Source organism: Strongylocentrotus purpuratus, unplaced genomic scaffold, assembly GCF_000002235.5.
Source record: "Strongylocentrotus purpuratus isolate Spur 01 unplaced genomic scaffold, Spur_5.0 spur5_scaffold_19, whole genome shotgun sequence".
Lineage (NCBI taxonomy): Eukaryota > Metazoa > Echinodermata > Echinoidea > Camarodonta > Strongylocentrotidae > Strongylocentrotus > Strongylocentrotus purpuratus.
In genome coordinates this window covers 7,735,354-7,753,024 of record NW_022145604.1, presented here as the reverse complement: position 1 = coordinate 7,753,024, position 17,671 = coordinate 7,735,354, and the positions used below count along the sequence as shown (strand labels likewise).

Here is a 17,671-nt window from a genome sequence, read left to right as displayed (position 1 = left end):
AAGTGGTGGCCTCTTTTTTGACGATCCCCATCGGATCTTTACTCTTAATTTCATCGGAAATAATACACCCCATACACGGAACATAAACATATCAGGCACATGTTTATTCTTATGTAATTGGAACAATATGAGGACATATTCGCGCAATATGTTCGCAACACGCAAAGCAGCTGACATGATGTTTCATGACTTTTTACTTTCAAGCCTCGCGCACTGATATCCGGGTACCCGGTTCCGAAGTTACGCAGCATTTCATACTTTCATGTCAGACCGAAAATTGCTCAAAAACGTGATTTCATGTACCGGGTAGGCCTAGAATTCCAATACAAATTGTGTTCCAGCCAAAATGCATTAAATGTATGATTATTTTTGCTTTTACTGATTAAAATTAATTTCTTGCTGTTCATGATCGTAATAGTGCAGCCAACATATTTAATAAAAAAAAACAAAGAAATACATAAGAAATACATAAGAAAAAAAAATGATACCAAAAAACTTGTACATTTGATCAGAATCCTACAAAAGTATCTAAAACCAAAATTTAGCAGTTTTGGAGATTTATTGAATGAATTAGAGCATAATTATGATTTTATGCAAAATTAGCTTAATTTATTTATGATTAAAAATTAACTTTTTTGGACCAATTGACTATGCAAATGTGTAGATTACGTCTTGGGCAACGTGCGTGCCAATTTTCATCGCAATTGGTTGACGGCCGAGATCTCCCCCCCCCCCCCCTTCCCCCGGGCCCCCCCCCCCCCCCCCCCCGCCATAAGATGGGTTCAAATAACTCGGCTTTCTAGGGTCAAGTTTGTTCAAAGTTTAATATGGTTGACTTGATAGTCTTCTGCAAGTACCGTTACTGGTTTAACATGGTCTTTTAGTTTGTTTTAATTTTTAATTTTTTTAGTGAAAATTGGAAATCGTGGTAGTACATGTAATTACAGGCGTTGTCTCATTGTGACTTGCTTTAAAAAAAAAATGTTGTATACATGTACAACCAGGAATTAGTGCCTATTCAACTTGCATTTTACATACCGGTACATATTTTACTTTCAGCCGAAAGACCAGAAAAGATGACAGAGGCACAAATTGGAAGGCAGGTGAGCATTTTAACATTAGTCCATTTACACTTACTCCACTTAGTACCTCATCACTGGGGGACCTCATCAATGTTGTAATTATTTGCTTCAACTGAAAATTTTGAAATCTTTCACAAGGGACTGGATTACAATGGGGAGTGAGTCAGTGAGAGCGATAGCTCTCCTACATGTACATGTACAACTCTCCTTAATCACTTTGTGGGAGAGTAATTAAGCGCTCCTTGGGTATTTACCATAAAAAGGGATGGAAATTCATACAACAACTCCCTGCTGCCCATTCTGTTTCATTTACATGCTACAGTAGTGAAGGCTGAATTTTAGTTGCAATACTTGCACATCATAAAAAAGCTGGAAAATTTCACAAAATGTATTGCCATGGAAAGTTCACCAACAGATTTTTATGGATATGGTAGGCTGTTTTTTGTTGTCAAAATACACTACCTGTATATTATATGAAGGACAAAAATCTGTAAGGTTTCTGATGGTATGATGCCCTGTCATCACACATGTACATTGACTTTAATAACACAAGTACCTCTTTATGAGATCATCAAAGTATGGACTTATATTTTCATGACGCCATCTAAGTATCATTTGCGCATTGCATTGTAAATTTTGTGCTTTTGCGCAAGGACCAAAGTAACAAGCCAGGGGTCCATCTTACAAAGAGTTGCAATCAATTCAAATCAAACTCAAATCTAAATTGATCTCATTGGGCCGTATGCATAAAAAGTAGCAATTGCTTGCAAGCAATTGCTTCAAGCACAAGCAATTGCTTGTCAAGCAAAAGATCAAGCTCAAGCAATTGCTTAAATCCGTATGCATAACATTTTGCTTGTGCTCAAACCTTTTGCTTGCCTCCAGCAAGCAATTGCTTACGATCTCAACATTAGCGACGTCACGCCGGTTCGAACATCATTCATGGGAGAACAAAGGCGGGTTTCGCATACTAGTAGTGTATTCAAATGTCATGCGTGTGGGGTAGCCTTTCCTGACATGGCAGTATAACATTCCAGGATGACATATTTCAGAACAAAATGAAAAAAAAACACCGATACATGCACACACAAGCGCACACCCAAATACACACACCCGTTTTTCATCATGTTCAGGTATGAACCTGTGTGCTAACCACTCAACGTTCTCTTTGTCGAAACGGAATAGTTTCCGATAGGTCTCGGGAGCAATTTCTTCTCGATTTATTCTACTCCTGTACAACTTTGGTCTTTCTCTAACGAGCATAAACATGATGCTTAACCGCGAACGTCCCGATTAAGCAAGAGCTCAAGCTGCTATGACGGAGCTTAAAAAAACGTAAGCAATTGCTTATCAGAACAAGCAAAAGGTTCGTTTTATGCATACGTTTTTAAGCAATGCTTGATCTTTAAGCAATTGCTTGTGGACATTAAGCAATTGCTTGTGCTTGCTAGCAAAAGCATTTGCTTGCAAGCAATTGTTTATGTTTATGCATACGGATTCAAGTAAAAGGCTAGCACAAGCAATTGCTACTTTTTATGCATACAGCCCATTATCTCTTAAGTACACAATTAAGATCTATCGAAACTTGAGTTTGATTTGAATCAGTCGCAACTACTTCTAACCCACAGAGGTATAGAACTTTCCTGAGGTCTAAATTAATCAGCTTTCACTCCTCAAATTGGCAACAATTTTTTTTTACCTGATTACATAAATGTAGTTTGAAAAAAAAAATTAGTATTTGTGGACTAGTCTTTGACTAAATAAACCATGGGCTCGCTTAGTTACGAAAGAATGTTACTTAGCTCTCCCTTTTGCTCGTTATAAACGAGTGAGAATAATCCAGTTTAACTCGTTTTACGTTTTTGAGCAATGATTTGGCTCGCTTTTTGAGGGACTGAGAACATCGTCATGGCCACTCAAACATGAGTGGTTTACAGCTCAATTACGAGTGAAAGTCCATTCACTCGTTCGAACGAGATGCAGATTCGCTCCTTTACATACAGAGAGTATGTTAACTGTCATTATACATGTAATTTTTACAATATATGTTTATTATTTTCTTTCTTCACCTTCTAAAACTCCTAAACTTTCTTTGAAAATTCATCTTGCCCCATGTAATGATATTTGTGTTAGTAGAATGTTGACAAGTCTCATGTTACATGAATTCTTCCACACTGAGTTTATGGTGTAAATAGATGAAAAAGAAATGAAGCTTTTCAAGTAATCTACAAAAATCAAAACAGCTAGATTATAAAACACAATATGAAACCTGAAATTTCTTTCGGGATGTACACGTACATGTATATAAACTCAGAGTGGAAGAATGCAGTAACATGAGACTTGTCAATGTACATTTGTAAATTACCATTGGGTTCAATACAAAATTTAAATTTGGAATTGACGAAGGAAAAGTACCCCCATACAGAAAATATTATTTGTATGCCTCTGCCACCGAAGGTGGTGCCGGAGGCATCATGTTTTCGGGTTGTCCGTCCTACATGTACGTCCGTCCGTCATGCTTTCTCGTTATCGCGATATCTCAAGAACAACCAGAGGTATGAACTTCAAACTTGATGATAGTATGTATCACCATAGGAAGACGATCTGATTAGATTATGGAGCAACTAGGTCAAAGGTCACAGAGGTCGTCTTATGAAATTCCAGGTGTTAGCCTCGTTATCACGATATCTCAAGAACTTATTGAGATATGAACTTCAAACTTGATGATAGTATATACCACCATAGGAAGACGATCTGATTAGATTTTGGAGTAACTAGGTCAAAGGTCACAGAGGTCGACTTATGAAATTCCAGGTGTTAGCCTCGTTATCGCGATATCTCAAGAACTACATGTAATTGAGATATGAACTTCAAACTTGATAGTATATACCACCATAGGAAGACAATCTGATTAGATTTTGGAGTAACTATGTTCAAGTTCAAAGGTCACAGAGGTTAATTTCTGAAATCCTAGATATTAGCCTTGTCATCGCGATATCTCAAAAATCACTGGAGTTACAAGGCTCAAACTTGGTGATAGTGTGAATTACCATAGGAAGATGATCGGATTTGATATTGGGGTCAAAGGTCACAAAGGTCAATTTCAGAAATTATAGGTTTTAGCCTTGCTATTGCGATATCTCGAGAACAACTAGAGATATAGGGTGGAAACTTGGTGATAGTATGTCTCATTGTAATAATTTCATCGATTTCCTATATTGCCTTTAGGGTAGCTTAGGGCGGAGGCATATAGGAGACGCAGTCGTATTTGTCTTGTTTCCTGTGATATGAATAATTATACACATTTTGTTTAAAGATTATCAAATGAGGAAAGTCAAAAAGCATCAAAGCAGAACATTGTAGTTTGGTAAATTTATTTCCATCTACATGCATGTATCTCGCTGACATAGGAGAATGGCCTGCCCACAAAATTAGGGTGGAGCTTGAAAATGAAACTCGCCCCCATTTATTTCTCTGTTTTTATAACTTTGCACCAATAATACTGGATATTATGTTATACATGTAGATGTTACTTCAGCACTCAGGCCATTTTTTTCTTCTCTAACTAGTGAAAATGTGATGGAGAAAAGTAATTATTACGATTGTTGAATTTGAGTGTACAAATGTGCAATTTTGCAACATTTGCGTGCAAAGGGTTTATAGAGTAAAACTAAACTTATGCAAAACAGTGAAAATTTCATTAAAGGTAGGGTGTCCCTTTTGCAGACCTCCCCAAATCCAGCAAAACCTTACATGAACCTCAGGCTAGTTATGTTGGACATGTCTGTGAAATTTGAAAGCTAACAGTCATCTAAGATTCAAATAATGCACAAAATACTAACTACTTTGTAGCCTGTGTGTCAGGCTCAGTTTACTTTTTTTGGCAATCTCCGTATTATGGTCTATGATTACTAATCTACACAAGAGCTGATGTATAAAATGTGTCGGCGCTAGTGCACTTTCGCACCGGGCGCCTAATTTAATGATATAACATCAAAAGTAAACCACAAAGTAATCAAAAACCTGTTTCAGTGTCTCTCTGAGGCTGATGTCCCGTCCTTTCCTCAAAATTGTGAATTTTACGTAAAATTCGCCGCCGTACACTGCACTCACTGTACTGGCACTTTGGCATTCACTTCTCGCTCGCACAGATCTGTGCGAGCGAGAAGTGAATGCCGAAGCGCCAGCGCCCGTACAGTGAGTGCAGTGTACGGCGGTGAATTTTTACGGAAAATTCATGATTTTGAGGAAAGGACGGGACAACAGCCTCAGAGAGACACTGAGGTGGGTTCTTGATTAGTACTTTGTGGTTTTATTTGGATTTTAGGCACCCGGTGCGAAAGTGCACTAGCGCCAATGTGTCATGTAGCAAGAATGAATATGTACATGATCGTAATTTGTGACAAAATGTCATTACATCACATACCTGGAGTACACACATGCAGTACAAGGGTCTGCAGCAACTAGACTACATGTATAATAAATGTGATCACGAAATAAATCAATTCAAAATCTAATGGTCAATATAATTCCACCAAAAGTCAGTTTCCAGTTCCTATACTTTGAGGGAGGTTCTCAACTGATGATCTCGTTAACGCGATATCTGGAGAACCCTTTGATGGATTTTGATCATATTTGTCCCAGATGTACATCATGAGATGTAAATGAACTGATTAGATTTTGGATGAAATCCGCCTAAGGTCAAAGGTCAAAGATCAATGAACTTTGCCTGAAAAGTCTCGTTAACGCGATATCTGGAGAACCCTTTGACGGATTTTGATCATATTTGTCCCAGATGTACACTATGAGATGTAGATGAACTGATTAGATTTTGGATGAAATCTGCCTAGGGTCAAAGGTCAAAGGTCAATGAACTTGGCCTGAAAAGTCTCGTTATCGCAATATCTCATTAACTTATGGCCGGATTTCGATCATACTTGGCCCAAGTGTGCACCATGAGGTGTAGTTGAACTGACTAGATTTTGGGTGAAATCTGCCCAAGGTCGAGGGTCAAAGGTCAATGAAATTTGTGTGAAAAATCTTTTTATCACGATATCTCGAGAACCCCTGGGCAGATTTTGATCATACTTAATCCAAATGTACACTACGAGATGCAGATAATTCATTTTGGGTGAAATCCGCTTAAGGTCAAAGGTCAAAGATCAAGGTCAAACTCCGAAATTTCACTGTTTCTGCCCTAACTCAAGAAGTATTGGACAGAATTCCATCAAACTTAATTTTGGGTCAAAGGTAAAGGTAAAATGGTAAATTTAACAGTTTACGCCCTAACTCAAGGTACATGTATAAGATAAGCAAATGTTACTATAAATATGAAGGATTATGGCAATACTTAAGTATTTGTGCGGGAGGGCGGAGGCATACCCGTCGACTGCGCGCAGTCAAATTCATCTAGTTTATAATATGAATTTTGCAATATTTCATTTATAGATGTACATGTACACAAAGAATTGCTCCCTTGTATCAGAATAAATTACAGTAAGGATGACTTTCCACATTCCATGAGGAGCCAAACCATGTTTGACATTTGAAATATTTTAGATTTCCATATGATAAAATACAAAAGAAAAAGCGGGCTTGTGACATCATCACTTTTGGACACAGCCTCATTCATTGTTTTTTGAAATAATACAAATTTCAAATTGCTGTAACTTTGTTATTTTCCATCTGATTTCAATGAAATTTGTACTGTTATGCTTGATTGATTTCACACTATCAAATCATCTTTGATCTTTGATCTCGGGGTGGAGTACATGCAAGTAGGAAAGATAGGAAAGACACATTACAGTAATCTCCTTGTTTTGTTTTGTTTGCCTTCGCTATCCTAGACAAGAATGTCTCGACGACTGAGAGAGCCTGCAGATACCAACCGCCCAGAAGATTACACAGAAAAGGACAGAAAGGGGTTTTGTGTCAAAATTCTACCAGGAAAGGGTAAGGTATCCAGTGCAGATATAAGTGATTTCGAAAGGCTCCTTTTTTCATGAATTAACATCCTTCAAGATTATTTTAAGTGTCCAATGTGTCCAATATCAGGATAAGTAGTCTGAATTGTATTTTCTTTTTGTTGAATAATTTGTACCTTTTAATAGTGATTATGCATTACTTTGGTGGCCCCTTTTTGTAAGCTTTGCTTTTTCCAGGGTCTCCGAACCTTCACTTTAATTTTGATCATGTGTCTGTCAGTGTAAATTTTCTATTTTGTTTTGTATATTTTTTGATGGTTAGATAATGAAATGAATTGATAGGAGGCATATACAAATGTAGGAGGGATAATGATCTGATTAGTTTTGGGGGTATTAAGGTCAAAGGTGACAGAGGTCTACGTTCTCGCGATAACTAAAGAACCGTTTGACGGATCAATTTCAATCTTGGCTCATATAGGCTTATGGAAGTGATGATGATCTGATTAGATGATTTAAGTTTTTGAAAATTTTAGTAGTTAAATGTGTACCGGTAATATATTTTAGATCTGGCAATAGCAGAGGCATACATTTTAACTGCGCTCAGTCGAGAATCCATGTAGTTTGGCTTTGTAATACCATCTTCAAAAACAGTGCATTATTTATTGTTATCTCTTGTACTCTGCAGGTAGAGCTGTTTTCACTACAAAAAACTTTCATAGTGGGGAGTTTTTACTCCATTACCATGGGGAATTAATAGATAAAGCAGAGGCAGAAGAAAGAGAAAGATTTGAAGAAACCGGATTCAGATATTTCTTCAAGTACAGAGGGAAGAATCTGTGGTAAGTGTTTTAAAGGTATTGCACCGTGTTGGTAAAAGTCGAAGAGGTAAAATTAGATTTCCTTAATTTTATAGTTTTTGGATACACTTATGAGGGTAGAACGCACCCCCGCCAAAAAAAAATCGCTCTGAAATGCCTGTATTTTCGAGAAATCGCGTGTTTAGTGTTGATTTTGGTTATTTATCTGGTACTCGATAAATACGGCTAATTCGCTTGATGTTGAATATCTCATGGATAAAATTGTTTCTGATCTTACTGTTATAATGTAATGATGAGGCTCAGACAGTCATTTGTAAGCTTGGTAGTAGCAACTATTTAAAGGCAGTCACGCAGGGGATTTCCTGATTAATTTCAGCCGCAGATGGCGACACACAAGTACGGTCACGAAGCTGTTTACCGAGCGGAATTGTACGTGCGCGGGTGTCCAGTTTCTGTACGTGCGTATGCGCACCATTCTCAGTCATATCATGTCACTGCACTGTCAGTGTCAGTATCAGACCTGCAAAACAGTCTGTCTGATCTGTCCTGACACTCTAAATTTGCTCAAGTCAAATTTTCAGTTTCAAAATCAAAGTGTCCAGGGCTGTCAGTATCACTGCAGCGAGTGTCAGCAGGTCAGTGTCCCTGTCAGTGTCACTGCAGCGAGTGTCAGCAGGTCAGTGTCCCTGTCAGTGTCACTGCAGCGAGTGTCAGCAGGTCGAGTGTCACTGCATTGCAAAAATACATCAAAGACCAAGCTTTGTGCGCAAGATAGCAAATATAATTCAAACTTAACTTTATTTTGACTGAATGCTTCTACTATTCTATATAATAAACATACATGAATTGTTTCTTGGTTAGTGTTTTATAGTAATCATTATAATCAATATATCTATTGCTAAAACGTGAATGAAATTGTAACATGATTAAACAAATAATCTATGAGTCATTAGTTGCCAAAAGAAAATAAAAATCATAAAATTGATGTACATTGTCATAAGTTGCTTGACAAATTATGATAAATGTAATTTTCTGTGAACACGTATAAAGTAATCATGAATATGCATGAGATAGATTTAGCTGTTGGTTTCTATTGGTTTCTATTGGACCTATTGGTTTCTATTGGTCCCATTGGGTTCTATTGGTCTCATTGGTTTTCTATTGGTCCTATCGGTCCTATTGGTCCTATTGGTCCTTTCGGTTCTATTGGTTTCTATTGGTCTTATTGGTTTATATTGGTCCTATTGGTCCTATTGGTCCTATTGGTTTATATTTGTCTTATTGGTTTCTATTGGTCCTATTGGTTTCTATTGGTCCTATTGGTTTCTATTTCTATTGGTTTCTATGGGTGCTATTGGTTTCTTTTGGTTTCTGATGGTTTGAATAGTCTCTATTGGATTCAATTCTATGGGTCCAACAGAAACCAATAGACTCCAACAGAAACCATTAGAGACCAATAGAATTTTTCTAATGGTCTCTATTGGTCTCTATGGGATTTTCGACCTGGGAAAACAGGGATGTTTGGAAGAGACATAATACTCACTTTGTTACTTGGTAATGAATTTATTGTAAGGATGTAAAGGATGCCAAATAAATTTGCAATCATTCAAGCGAGCATAAATCATAAGACTACGAGATCAGAATGTTGCATCCTGGGAGCGCTGACGGGAACAATATGGGTAGTTCAGGACTGAGATGGAGCTATTTCTGGGTCCTGGGAATACTGTAGCTTTAAAAGAATGAAGAACCAGAGAGCAGCTCTTTTTCCCCACCAATTAAAAAAAAAATTGGCAAACTGTGAGTTTATTATTGCATAAAGGTTACAGTTAACCTTGTATTAGTTGACCTTCTGTAAGTCGTCAAATAATCGCCCGTGGAAGCATTGTTTAGACCAGATTGTGCAAAATATGTGTTATTAGGTGATCCGCCATTCATTGGCGGAGAACCTCTTGATTTCGTCAGAATCTTTTTTATTATTATTTATTTCTGGTCACTTTTTTGTGACATAATTCATGCAAAAACGGCAATGTCAATCATCATGAAATTTCCCATAGTCATGTCCCATCATAAAATCTTGACGGGTCATCTGTTTTCATTGTGATCACCCATCCGTGACGTCATCTAGGCGCCATTTTGTAAAATCTTCTTATTGACCATATCTTCCTAACGGAACGTTATTTTTTGACCAAATTTGGCATACATTAACTTCAGGTCAAGGTTCAACTCTTCAACCTACGCGCATGCACGCGCGTCAAAATTGAAAAATGCTCCAAATGAATTTATTTTGAGTTTACTATACGTTTCAGGCCATTTTGAGCATTTAAAAAAATTCAGCGCGTGCGCGTCTGCGCGCGCGTTTTTTCGCGTGTAGCACGTACGGAACGTGGAAACGCCGTTTTTTTACATGTTTTGGGTTCCTAATACTATTGTCAACAATTTTAACTAATTTCCAGTCCTTCTTGACCTATAATAACGTAATATGCGCGCGCTAAACCTCAAAATCCGCGCGCGCGAAAATATGCCAAAAATTGAAAAAATTGTAAAAAAAAGGCAAATTTTGAATTCGCTGTAACTTTTCAGAATGCCATGTGACCTCCATTTTTATTTCATATTCTGAAAGGGCATGAGTTGTAGATTCCATTTCATGCATCATTTTGGGTCACCGGATGTTGTGACATCATCATATTGCCATCTGAAGTAAGAAAATTGATTTTTGATTTTTTACATTACATTTGACAATGTTCTTTTGACTGTCCCAAATTTCAATATGTTGTAGCTGAGAATGTTATCTACAAGTAACGTGACATTTATTTTTCATTTACATGATGGGATCATGGTCAAATTTTTGATTAAAGGTGAAAAGTCCGAATCTGCAACATGTACGTGTTATGTCTATGGAGGGTGATTTTTTTTTCTAAGTCACAATTTGCATAGTCTTTCTTTTTACTTTTCTCAGTTGTTTATACCAAAATTTGATATGTTGTAGCTGAGACTGTACGCTACGAGAAATGTTATTTTTGATTTAGATTATGGGATCATGGTGAAAAAATTCGAATTAACGTGTGAATTCAGAATCGGTCATAGACTTTTTCAGATATACGTGTTATGTCTATGTGGAAGCGCCGTGGTATATTGGTGTTGACACTCGACTCTCGTCTTTGTGGCCCGGGTTCGAATCCGCTGAAGGATTTTGTTTTTTTGTTTTTTGGTGGGCAATTTAAATAAGTTTTGCATTTAATAATTCTTTCATATTTGTTAGTATCGTCTCAAAACGTTTATCATTTGTTAACACATTGCACTTTAAAGTTTGTGTACAAAGCCTATGACAAGTTAATTATCAAAAAAAAATCATAATAAATACATAACGTTACCAATCATGCCCAAGTTTCCAGAGCTGTACTGGGTTATTAAAGACATTCATATTTGTTTATTCTCATTTCCAGACGTTTATCATTTATTGAAATATTGCACTTCAAAATTTGTGTACAAAGCCTATGGCAAATGAATTATTCTAAAAAAAATCATCTCTTAAGTCTTTAATCATTTCCAAACTTCATATTCAAGATTTTTGCTGCTATTTTTGTTGCAATTTTTTTTTCTCAATTACATCGTAACTTCCTGCGTCATCTATTAAAATCATGGCGGATCACCTAATTCATCTCAAGTGACGAATTCATGTCTAGTTTACCTCTTAGAAGTAGAATTTCTCAGATTTCTGTGGTCCCAAGGGATTTGACTTAGGCATGCAAATTTAACTGTATTTACATGTGTATATATATATATGCACATACATACTGTACATGTACATCTTTGGGAAAATATTATATTTCCCCTTAATCCGACTTAGGGGAAAATATTATATTTCCCCTTAACCCAATTAGGGGAAAATATTATATTTCCCCCTAACCCGAATTAGGGGGAAATTTTATATTTCCCCTTAACCCGAATTAGGCCTGGCTAATTTGGTAGATGATATCGGGGGGGGGGCTCCATGCCTCCTTGAGATCTGGGCCGTCGACTGCACGATCGCGACGAGGAATTGGAATGCACGTCATCCGTTTTGTGAAGAATAATGTTTATTAATTATGCTAATTTATGTGTAATTTATGCATGGAATCAGACTTTTTGCTCCTAATCAATAAATAAAGTTCCAAATATACTAATTTGTGGTATAGTTACTCTTTTTAGTGTTCTTAGCAAATATACTTCAAAAACATGATATCAAAATTAATTTCTTATGTTTTTGACCTTTTTGTCTGTTATTGTTTTTCGATGAAAATTGTCGGCTACACTTGTGCGATCATAAACAGCATGTTATCAATTAATTTTAATCGTTAGAAGCAAAAATAATCATACATTTATGAGTTTTGGCTGAAAGCACAATTTGTATTGAAATCCTGCATGAAATCATGCTTTTTAGCCATTTTTGGTTAACGTGCATGTATAAACTTATGTGTAACTTCAGAACCACCTACCTGGGCGTTGCAATGTTGTTCAAAACAGATGCGCTAGACCCAAAAGAAAAAAGTCGTGAAACGTCGCCGCGAGTTTTCGCGATGCAGACTTGTTCCGCAAAGCATCAAGGGGGTACCTGGAAGGTTTAATACATTGTCACTGCTTTCTCTCACCTTGTCTTTACCCCATCTTACATGCTGCTCCTTATCTTTTGCTTCTATGCTTATTGTACTTGTTTGTAGGAGGGATGAATCAGGAGGAGGAAGGAGGGATGAATCAGGAGGAGTAAGGAGGGATGAATCAGGAGGAGGAAGGAGTGATGAATCAGGAGGAGGAAGGAGTGATGAATCAGGAGGAGGAAGGAGGGATGAATCAGGAGGAAGGAGGGATGAATCAGGAGGAAGAAGGGACGAAGCAGGAGGAGGAAAAGGACCATATTGCGTATTCAGGTATGTCTTAGTACATACATGTATGTTATTTTTAAAAGGAACCAAAGATCTTCACTTTACGCAGGACACATATTATGCATAACATTATTTACCAATTCACTTTTTTGTTTTTTGTTTGTAGTCTTGACAGATGATTCAAAATTGGCAGTACACCTAACATTATTTTGCCAACTGCAATGTTTGTTAGCCACTTTACTTGTCTTGGATTTGGAGCACTTATTCCTTACAAAATCAATACATGTGCACATGGCCCGAATTATCAGTCTGGTATCAAATTGGAAGCTCCCTAATGACGTTTGGCTGGTGCATTGTTCGTTTATCTATGATACCCTCGTAATAGGGAACTTCAGATCTGCCATGGTTATGATGCTGGCAAATATTGAAAACAAAAAATATATATTTTGCTCTGATATAAATTATATTTCCCTCATCGATTTTCTTTCTATTTCTCTTTTCTTTATAGGTCGGGGGTACACCCACTGGGAAACTTCCTCCAAAAAATTGGTATGCAACTACTTCGAGCAGTACCTGCTAAGAGATACGAGAAAGAAGTTACCTGGTATGTGTCGTGCTATTCACAAAAGGGTACATGCAAGGACTTTTTAAAGTGAAAAGAGATATAAAGTAGAAGGAATGTCATAAACTTCCCAGGGCTCTTTGTTTTTCTGGAGAGCTTAGAACCCTTGCAATTGTAAAACATAAAATGCTTATGATGTAAATGAGTAGTTTGACCTCTTGTTCCTGATTTTTGTCTCGCCTGCGAAGCAGATGCGGGACATAGGCGTCGCTATTTCCGGCGACGGCGGCGTTGTCAACATTTCAGGTTAAAGTTTGCTTGGTCAAATTCCTATGGCTTGAATTCCAATACCGTGCCACCAATGGTCTTGAAACTGGATTCAAATGATTCGGTAGAGTGTTCTCTTTCATATCCATCCCCATACTCTGTGTTTCGTCCAGGAATAGGGATTTTATAACCATTTAAACTTGGTTAAGTTTTGGTTAAAGTTTCAGGCCAGTGTCTGTTGCAGGTTAAAGTTTGCATGGTTAAGTTCAGATGTCTATAATTTCAATACCGTGTGACCAATTGTCTTGAAACCTAATTTAAATGATTCAGTAGAGTGTCTTCTTTCATATGCACCCCCATGCTCTGCGTTTTGTCAAGGAATAGGAATTTTATAATCTTTTAAACATAGTTAAAGTTTTGGTTAAAGTTTCAGGAGTGTCGTGTATACACAATATACATACTGTACATATACTGTGTACTGTATGTACTGGACAGACATTATGGAAATGTTGAAGTTTTGGTTTCTTCCATAACTTCAGGTAGGAAATTTCAGTAGTGTTATAGTTTCATATGAATGTTATGTGTAAACAATATTACCCTTTTCTGAAGTCCATTAGAGTTAAAGGTCAAAGGTCAATGAACTTTGCATAATGTTTGCATTTTCATGTACAACTTCAACTAGGATTATTTACTGGTGACAATGTTTTGTAGGATGGTTACCCTTTTGCAGTCTGCAGTTAAGACTGTGAGGTAACCACTGTTAAAGGTCAAAGGTCAAGGGTCAATGAACTTCAGCATTTTCATGTACAACTTTAACTTATTAAACTCTTAAATAGGCAACTCCTTGATGTCACAACCTGGACAACTTTTAATTGCTCATTTGTAAAGTCTGCCATCAATTTGGATCAAACTTGGTGGTAATTAATGACCCTTGGGTATAGGAACATATATGGTGCATACAGATATGCTTACATACAACTTTATGCATAATTATGCATAAATATGCATACATGTGCATATATATGCAATGTACTTGCATGCATTTACATGTACATGCGCATGAATATGCATATATATGCAGTTTGAGTGTCAAGTTGTACATGTATGTAAGCAGATCTGTAGGAGGATGGGGTCTTTAGAAGGCATCTAGGTCTCAAAATGCTAATTGTTCAAAATCCTTTTTTGGGGGTGAAATTTTCCACGTTTTATTGACCACGAAATCGGGCGAGACTCGTGGTTCGAGAACCATCTTGTTTTCATTTAACTGCAAAGCCTTAGAGAATTATTTGACTCTAATGCATATCTATATGGTTGCAACATCAAGGATAGTGGTCTACAGTCATTTAAAGGGGAATCCAACCCATATGGCAAGTTCTAAAACAAAAAAGAAATTTCAGAGAAGCAGATTGGTGAAAGTTTGAACAAAATCGGACAAACAATAAGAAAGTTATACATTTTTGAAAGTTGTTAGCACTATACATATTGGAATTTCAAGTTGGCCGAATTGGGAAACAAAGAATAACTTAAAGATGAAAAAATAAAAAGAGAGAATTACAGACACAGAGAATATTATAGGCCTAATGGAAAATTGCACTGATTGGAGAAAAAATAAAGAATTACATTGATGAAAGGAAGAGGATAGAGTGATTTGTTTTTCCTTCAATCCATCATCTTCATTTTGATGATGTATTTCTTTGTTTTCCCATCATAAATGCTTGCTTGATGTAATTTCTTGGTTGTCCTTCATTTTATCGTCCCTTTCTTGATGTATTCCTTTGTTTTCCCATCACTCTTTCTTTTGGCAATGCATATTTCTTTTTTTGTTTATCTTCAATCATTGCAATTTTCCATTCGTCTTGTAGTACTCTTTGTGTCTGGATTTCTCTCTTTTCCTTTTTTCTTTTATAAGTTTTTCTTTGTTTTCCATAATTTATCTTCTCTTTCTATATTTCCATCATTCCTAGTAATTGCCAACCTATTAAAAGTAATACACAGTGTTGGCCAAGGTCACGGATTTTGATTAAATGTGTTTTTCTTGGTGCATCTAGATGATCTAAGACCAAATCGATTATCAATTTTCTTCAAATAGCCTTGGAAGCTGTAAAAGGACAAGTACATTCGACGATATCTGTCCGGCCAGACAAATCTGTTTTCCCCTTTAAAAACAGTGTTCTCCTTCAAAAATTCCCAACTTTTCTTTATTTTGAGATGTATCAACATAAAAAGAACCTTACCTGTGATTTGTAAGATCAGAAACACTTTTATCCGTGAGATATTCAGCATCAAGCGAATTAGCCGTATTCATCGGGTACCCGATAAATCCCAAAAATCAACACTAAACATGTGATTTCTCGAAAATGGAGGCATTTCAGAGTGAACTTTTACGGAGTTGTGTTCTACCCTCATAAGTGTATCAAAAAATAAGAAAGTGAAGGAAATCTATTTTTTTACCCCTTCGTCTTTTACCAACACTGCGCAATACCTTTAAGTTTCATTCCTCATTTTATTTTCATATGTCAGTCTAGAAAATCCTTTAAAATCTTTAATTTTTGTCTCGCCTGCGAAGCAGAAGCGAGACCATAGGCGTCACTATTTCCGGCGGCGGCGACGGCGGCGTTGTCAACATTTCAGGTTTAAGTTTGATTGGTCAAATTCCTATGGCTTGAATTCCAATACCGTGCAACCAATGGTCTTGAAACTGGATTCAAATGATTTGGTAGAGTGTTCTCTTGTATATGCATCCCCATACTCTGTGTTTCGTCCAGGAATAGGGATTTTATAACCTTTTAGACTTGGTTAAGTTTTGATTAAAGTTTCAGGCCAGTGTCTGTTGCAGGTTAAAGTTTGCATGGTTAAGTTCAGATGTCTATAATTCCAATACCCTGTGACCAATTGTCTTGAAACCTAATTCAAATGATTCAGTAGAGTGTCCTCTTTCATATGCACCCCCATGCTCTGCGTTTTGTCAAGGAATAGGGATTTTATAATCTTTTAAACTTAGTTAAAGTTTTGGTTAAAGTTTCAGGCCAGTGTCCTGTATACACAATATATACTGTACATATACTGTATGTACTGTACAGACATTATGGAAATGTTGAAGTTTTGGTTTCTTCCATAACTTCAGGTAGGAGAGCTCAGTAGTGTTATAGTTTCATATGAATGTTATGTAAAGAATATTATCCTTTTCTGAAGTCCATTATAGTCAAGGGTCAATGAACTTTTTCATGTACAACTTCAACTTATTGTCATACTCTTAAATTGGCAACTCCTTGATGTCACAACCTGGACAAATTTTCATTGGCTTTATACACAATTTTTTTACACATTTTGAAACTATGAAACGGGCTCCGTACGTGTGTCTGTGTGTCTGTCTGTCTGTGTGTCTGTGTGTGTACAAAATGTTAAATTAGGCTTCTTCTCCCTCATTTCTGGACCGATTTTGATTCTGATTGTTTTATCTCATAGGGCTAGGTGCAGGGTTCAAAACTTCTACACAGAATTTTGAAATTCATTAATTATGCTAATTTACGTAAATTTATTCAAATTCACAAAAAATGCTTCTTCATTTCTTGACCTAATTCTCATTATAATTGTTTTATTTGGTAGAGCTTCGTTGGCTACACAAAACTTGTACACATAATTTTGAAATTTTACTCCAGTAATTATAGCTTATGTAAATTTATTCATAATTCACAAAACATGCTTCTTCTCCCTCATTTCTCGACCGATTTTGATTCTGATTGTTTTATCTCATAGGGCTAGGTGCAGGGTTGAAAAGTTGTACACAGAATTTTGAAATTCATTAATTAGGTTAATTTATGCAAATTTATTCAAATGCATACATACATGTATATGCAGTTTGAGTGTCAAGTTGTACATGTATGTAAGCAGATCTGTAGGAGGATGGGGTCAAAGGAATCTAGGGCTCAAAATGCTAATTGTTTAAAATCCTTTTTTGGGGGGTAAAATTTTCCACGTTCTATTGACCACGAAATCGGGCGAGACTCGTGGTTCGTGAACCGCCTTGTTCTGTATTATGTCAGCCTTAGTTCTTGTCTTCTTTCTTTTCATCATTGACAAAAACAAAACAATCGCAACTTTAACTTCTTTTTAAAACAAATTTCCCCTCGCACGGCCCCCTTTGAAGACAGCCATAAAA

At 36.6% G+C, this 17,671-nt stretch overlaps 1 protein-coding gene across 2 annotated transcripts in view; it reads left to right on the top strand.

The window, feature by feature from the left end:
• LOC100892850 (N-lysine methyltransferase KMT5A) overlaps nucleotides 1-17,671 on the top strand; it is a 33,587-nt gene that overhangs the window by 10,023 nt on the left and 5,893 nt on the right. The window contains exons 3-6 of one of the 2 annotated variants that reach the window (XM_030990189.1): nucleotides 1,060-1,103; nucleotides 6,929-7,034; nucleotides 7,692-7,845; nucleotides 12,536-12,561. In XM_030990189.1, coding sequence (XP_030846049.1) covers nucleotides 1,060-1,103; nucleotides 6,929-7,034; nucleotides 7,692-7,845; nucleotides 12,536-12,554 — 323 coding nt within the window. In that variant the 3' untranslated portion in view covers nucleotides 12,555-12,561. Of the gene's footprint in view, nucleotides 1-1,059; nucleotides 1,104-6,928; nucleotides 7,035-7,691; nucleotides 7,846-12,535; nucleotides 12,562-17,671 lie in introns of those variants that run through there. The other variant, XM_030990190.1, reaches the window with a different exon arrangement.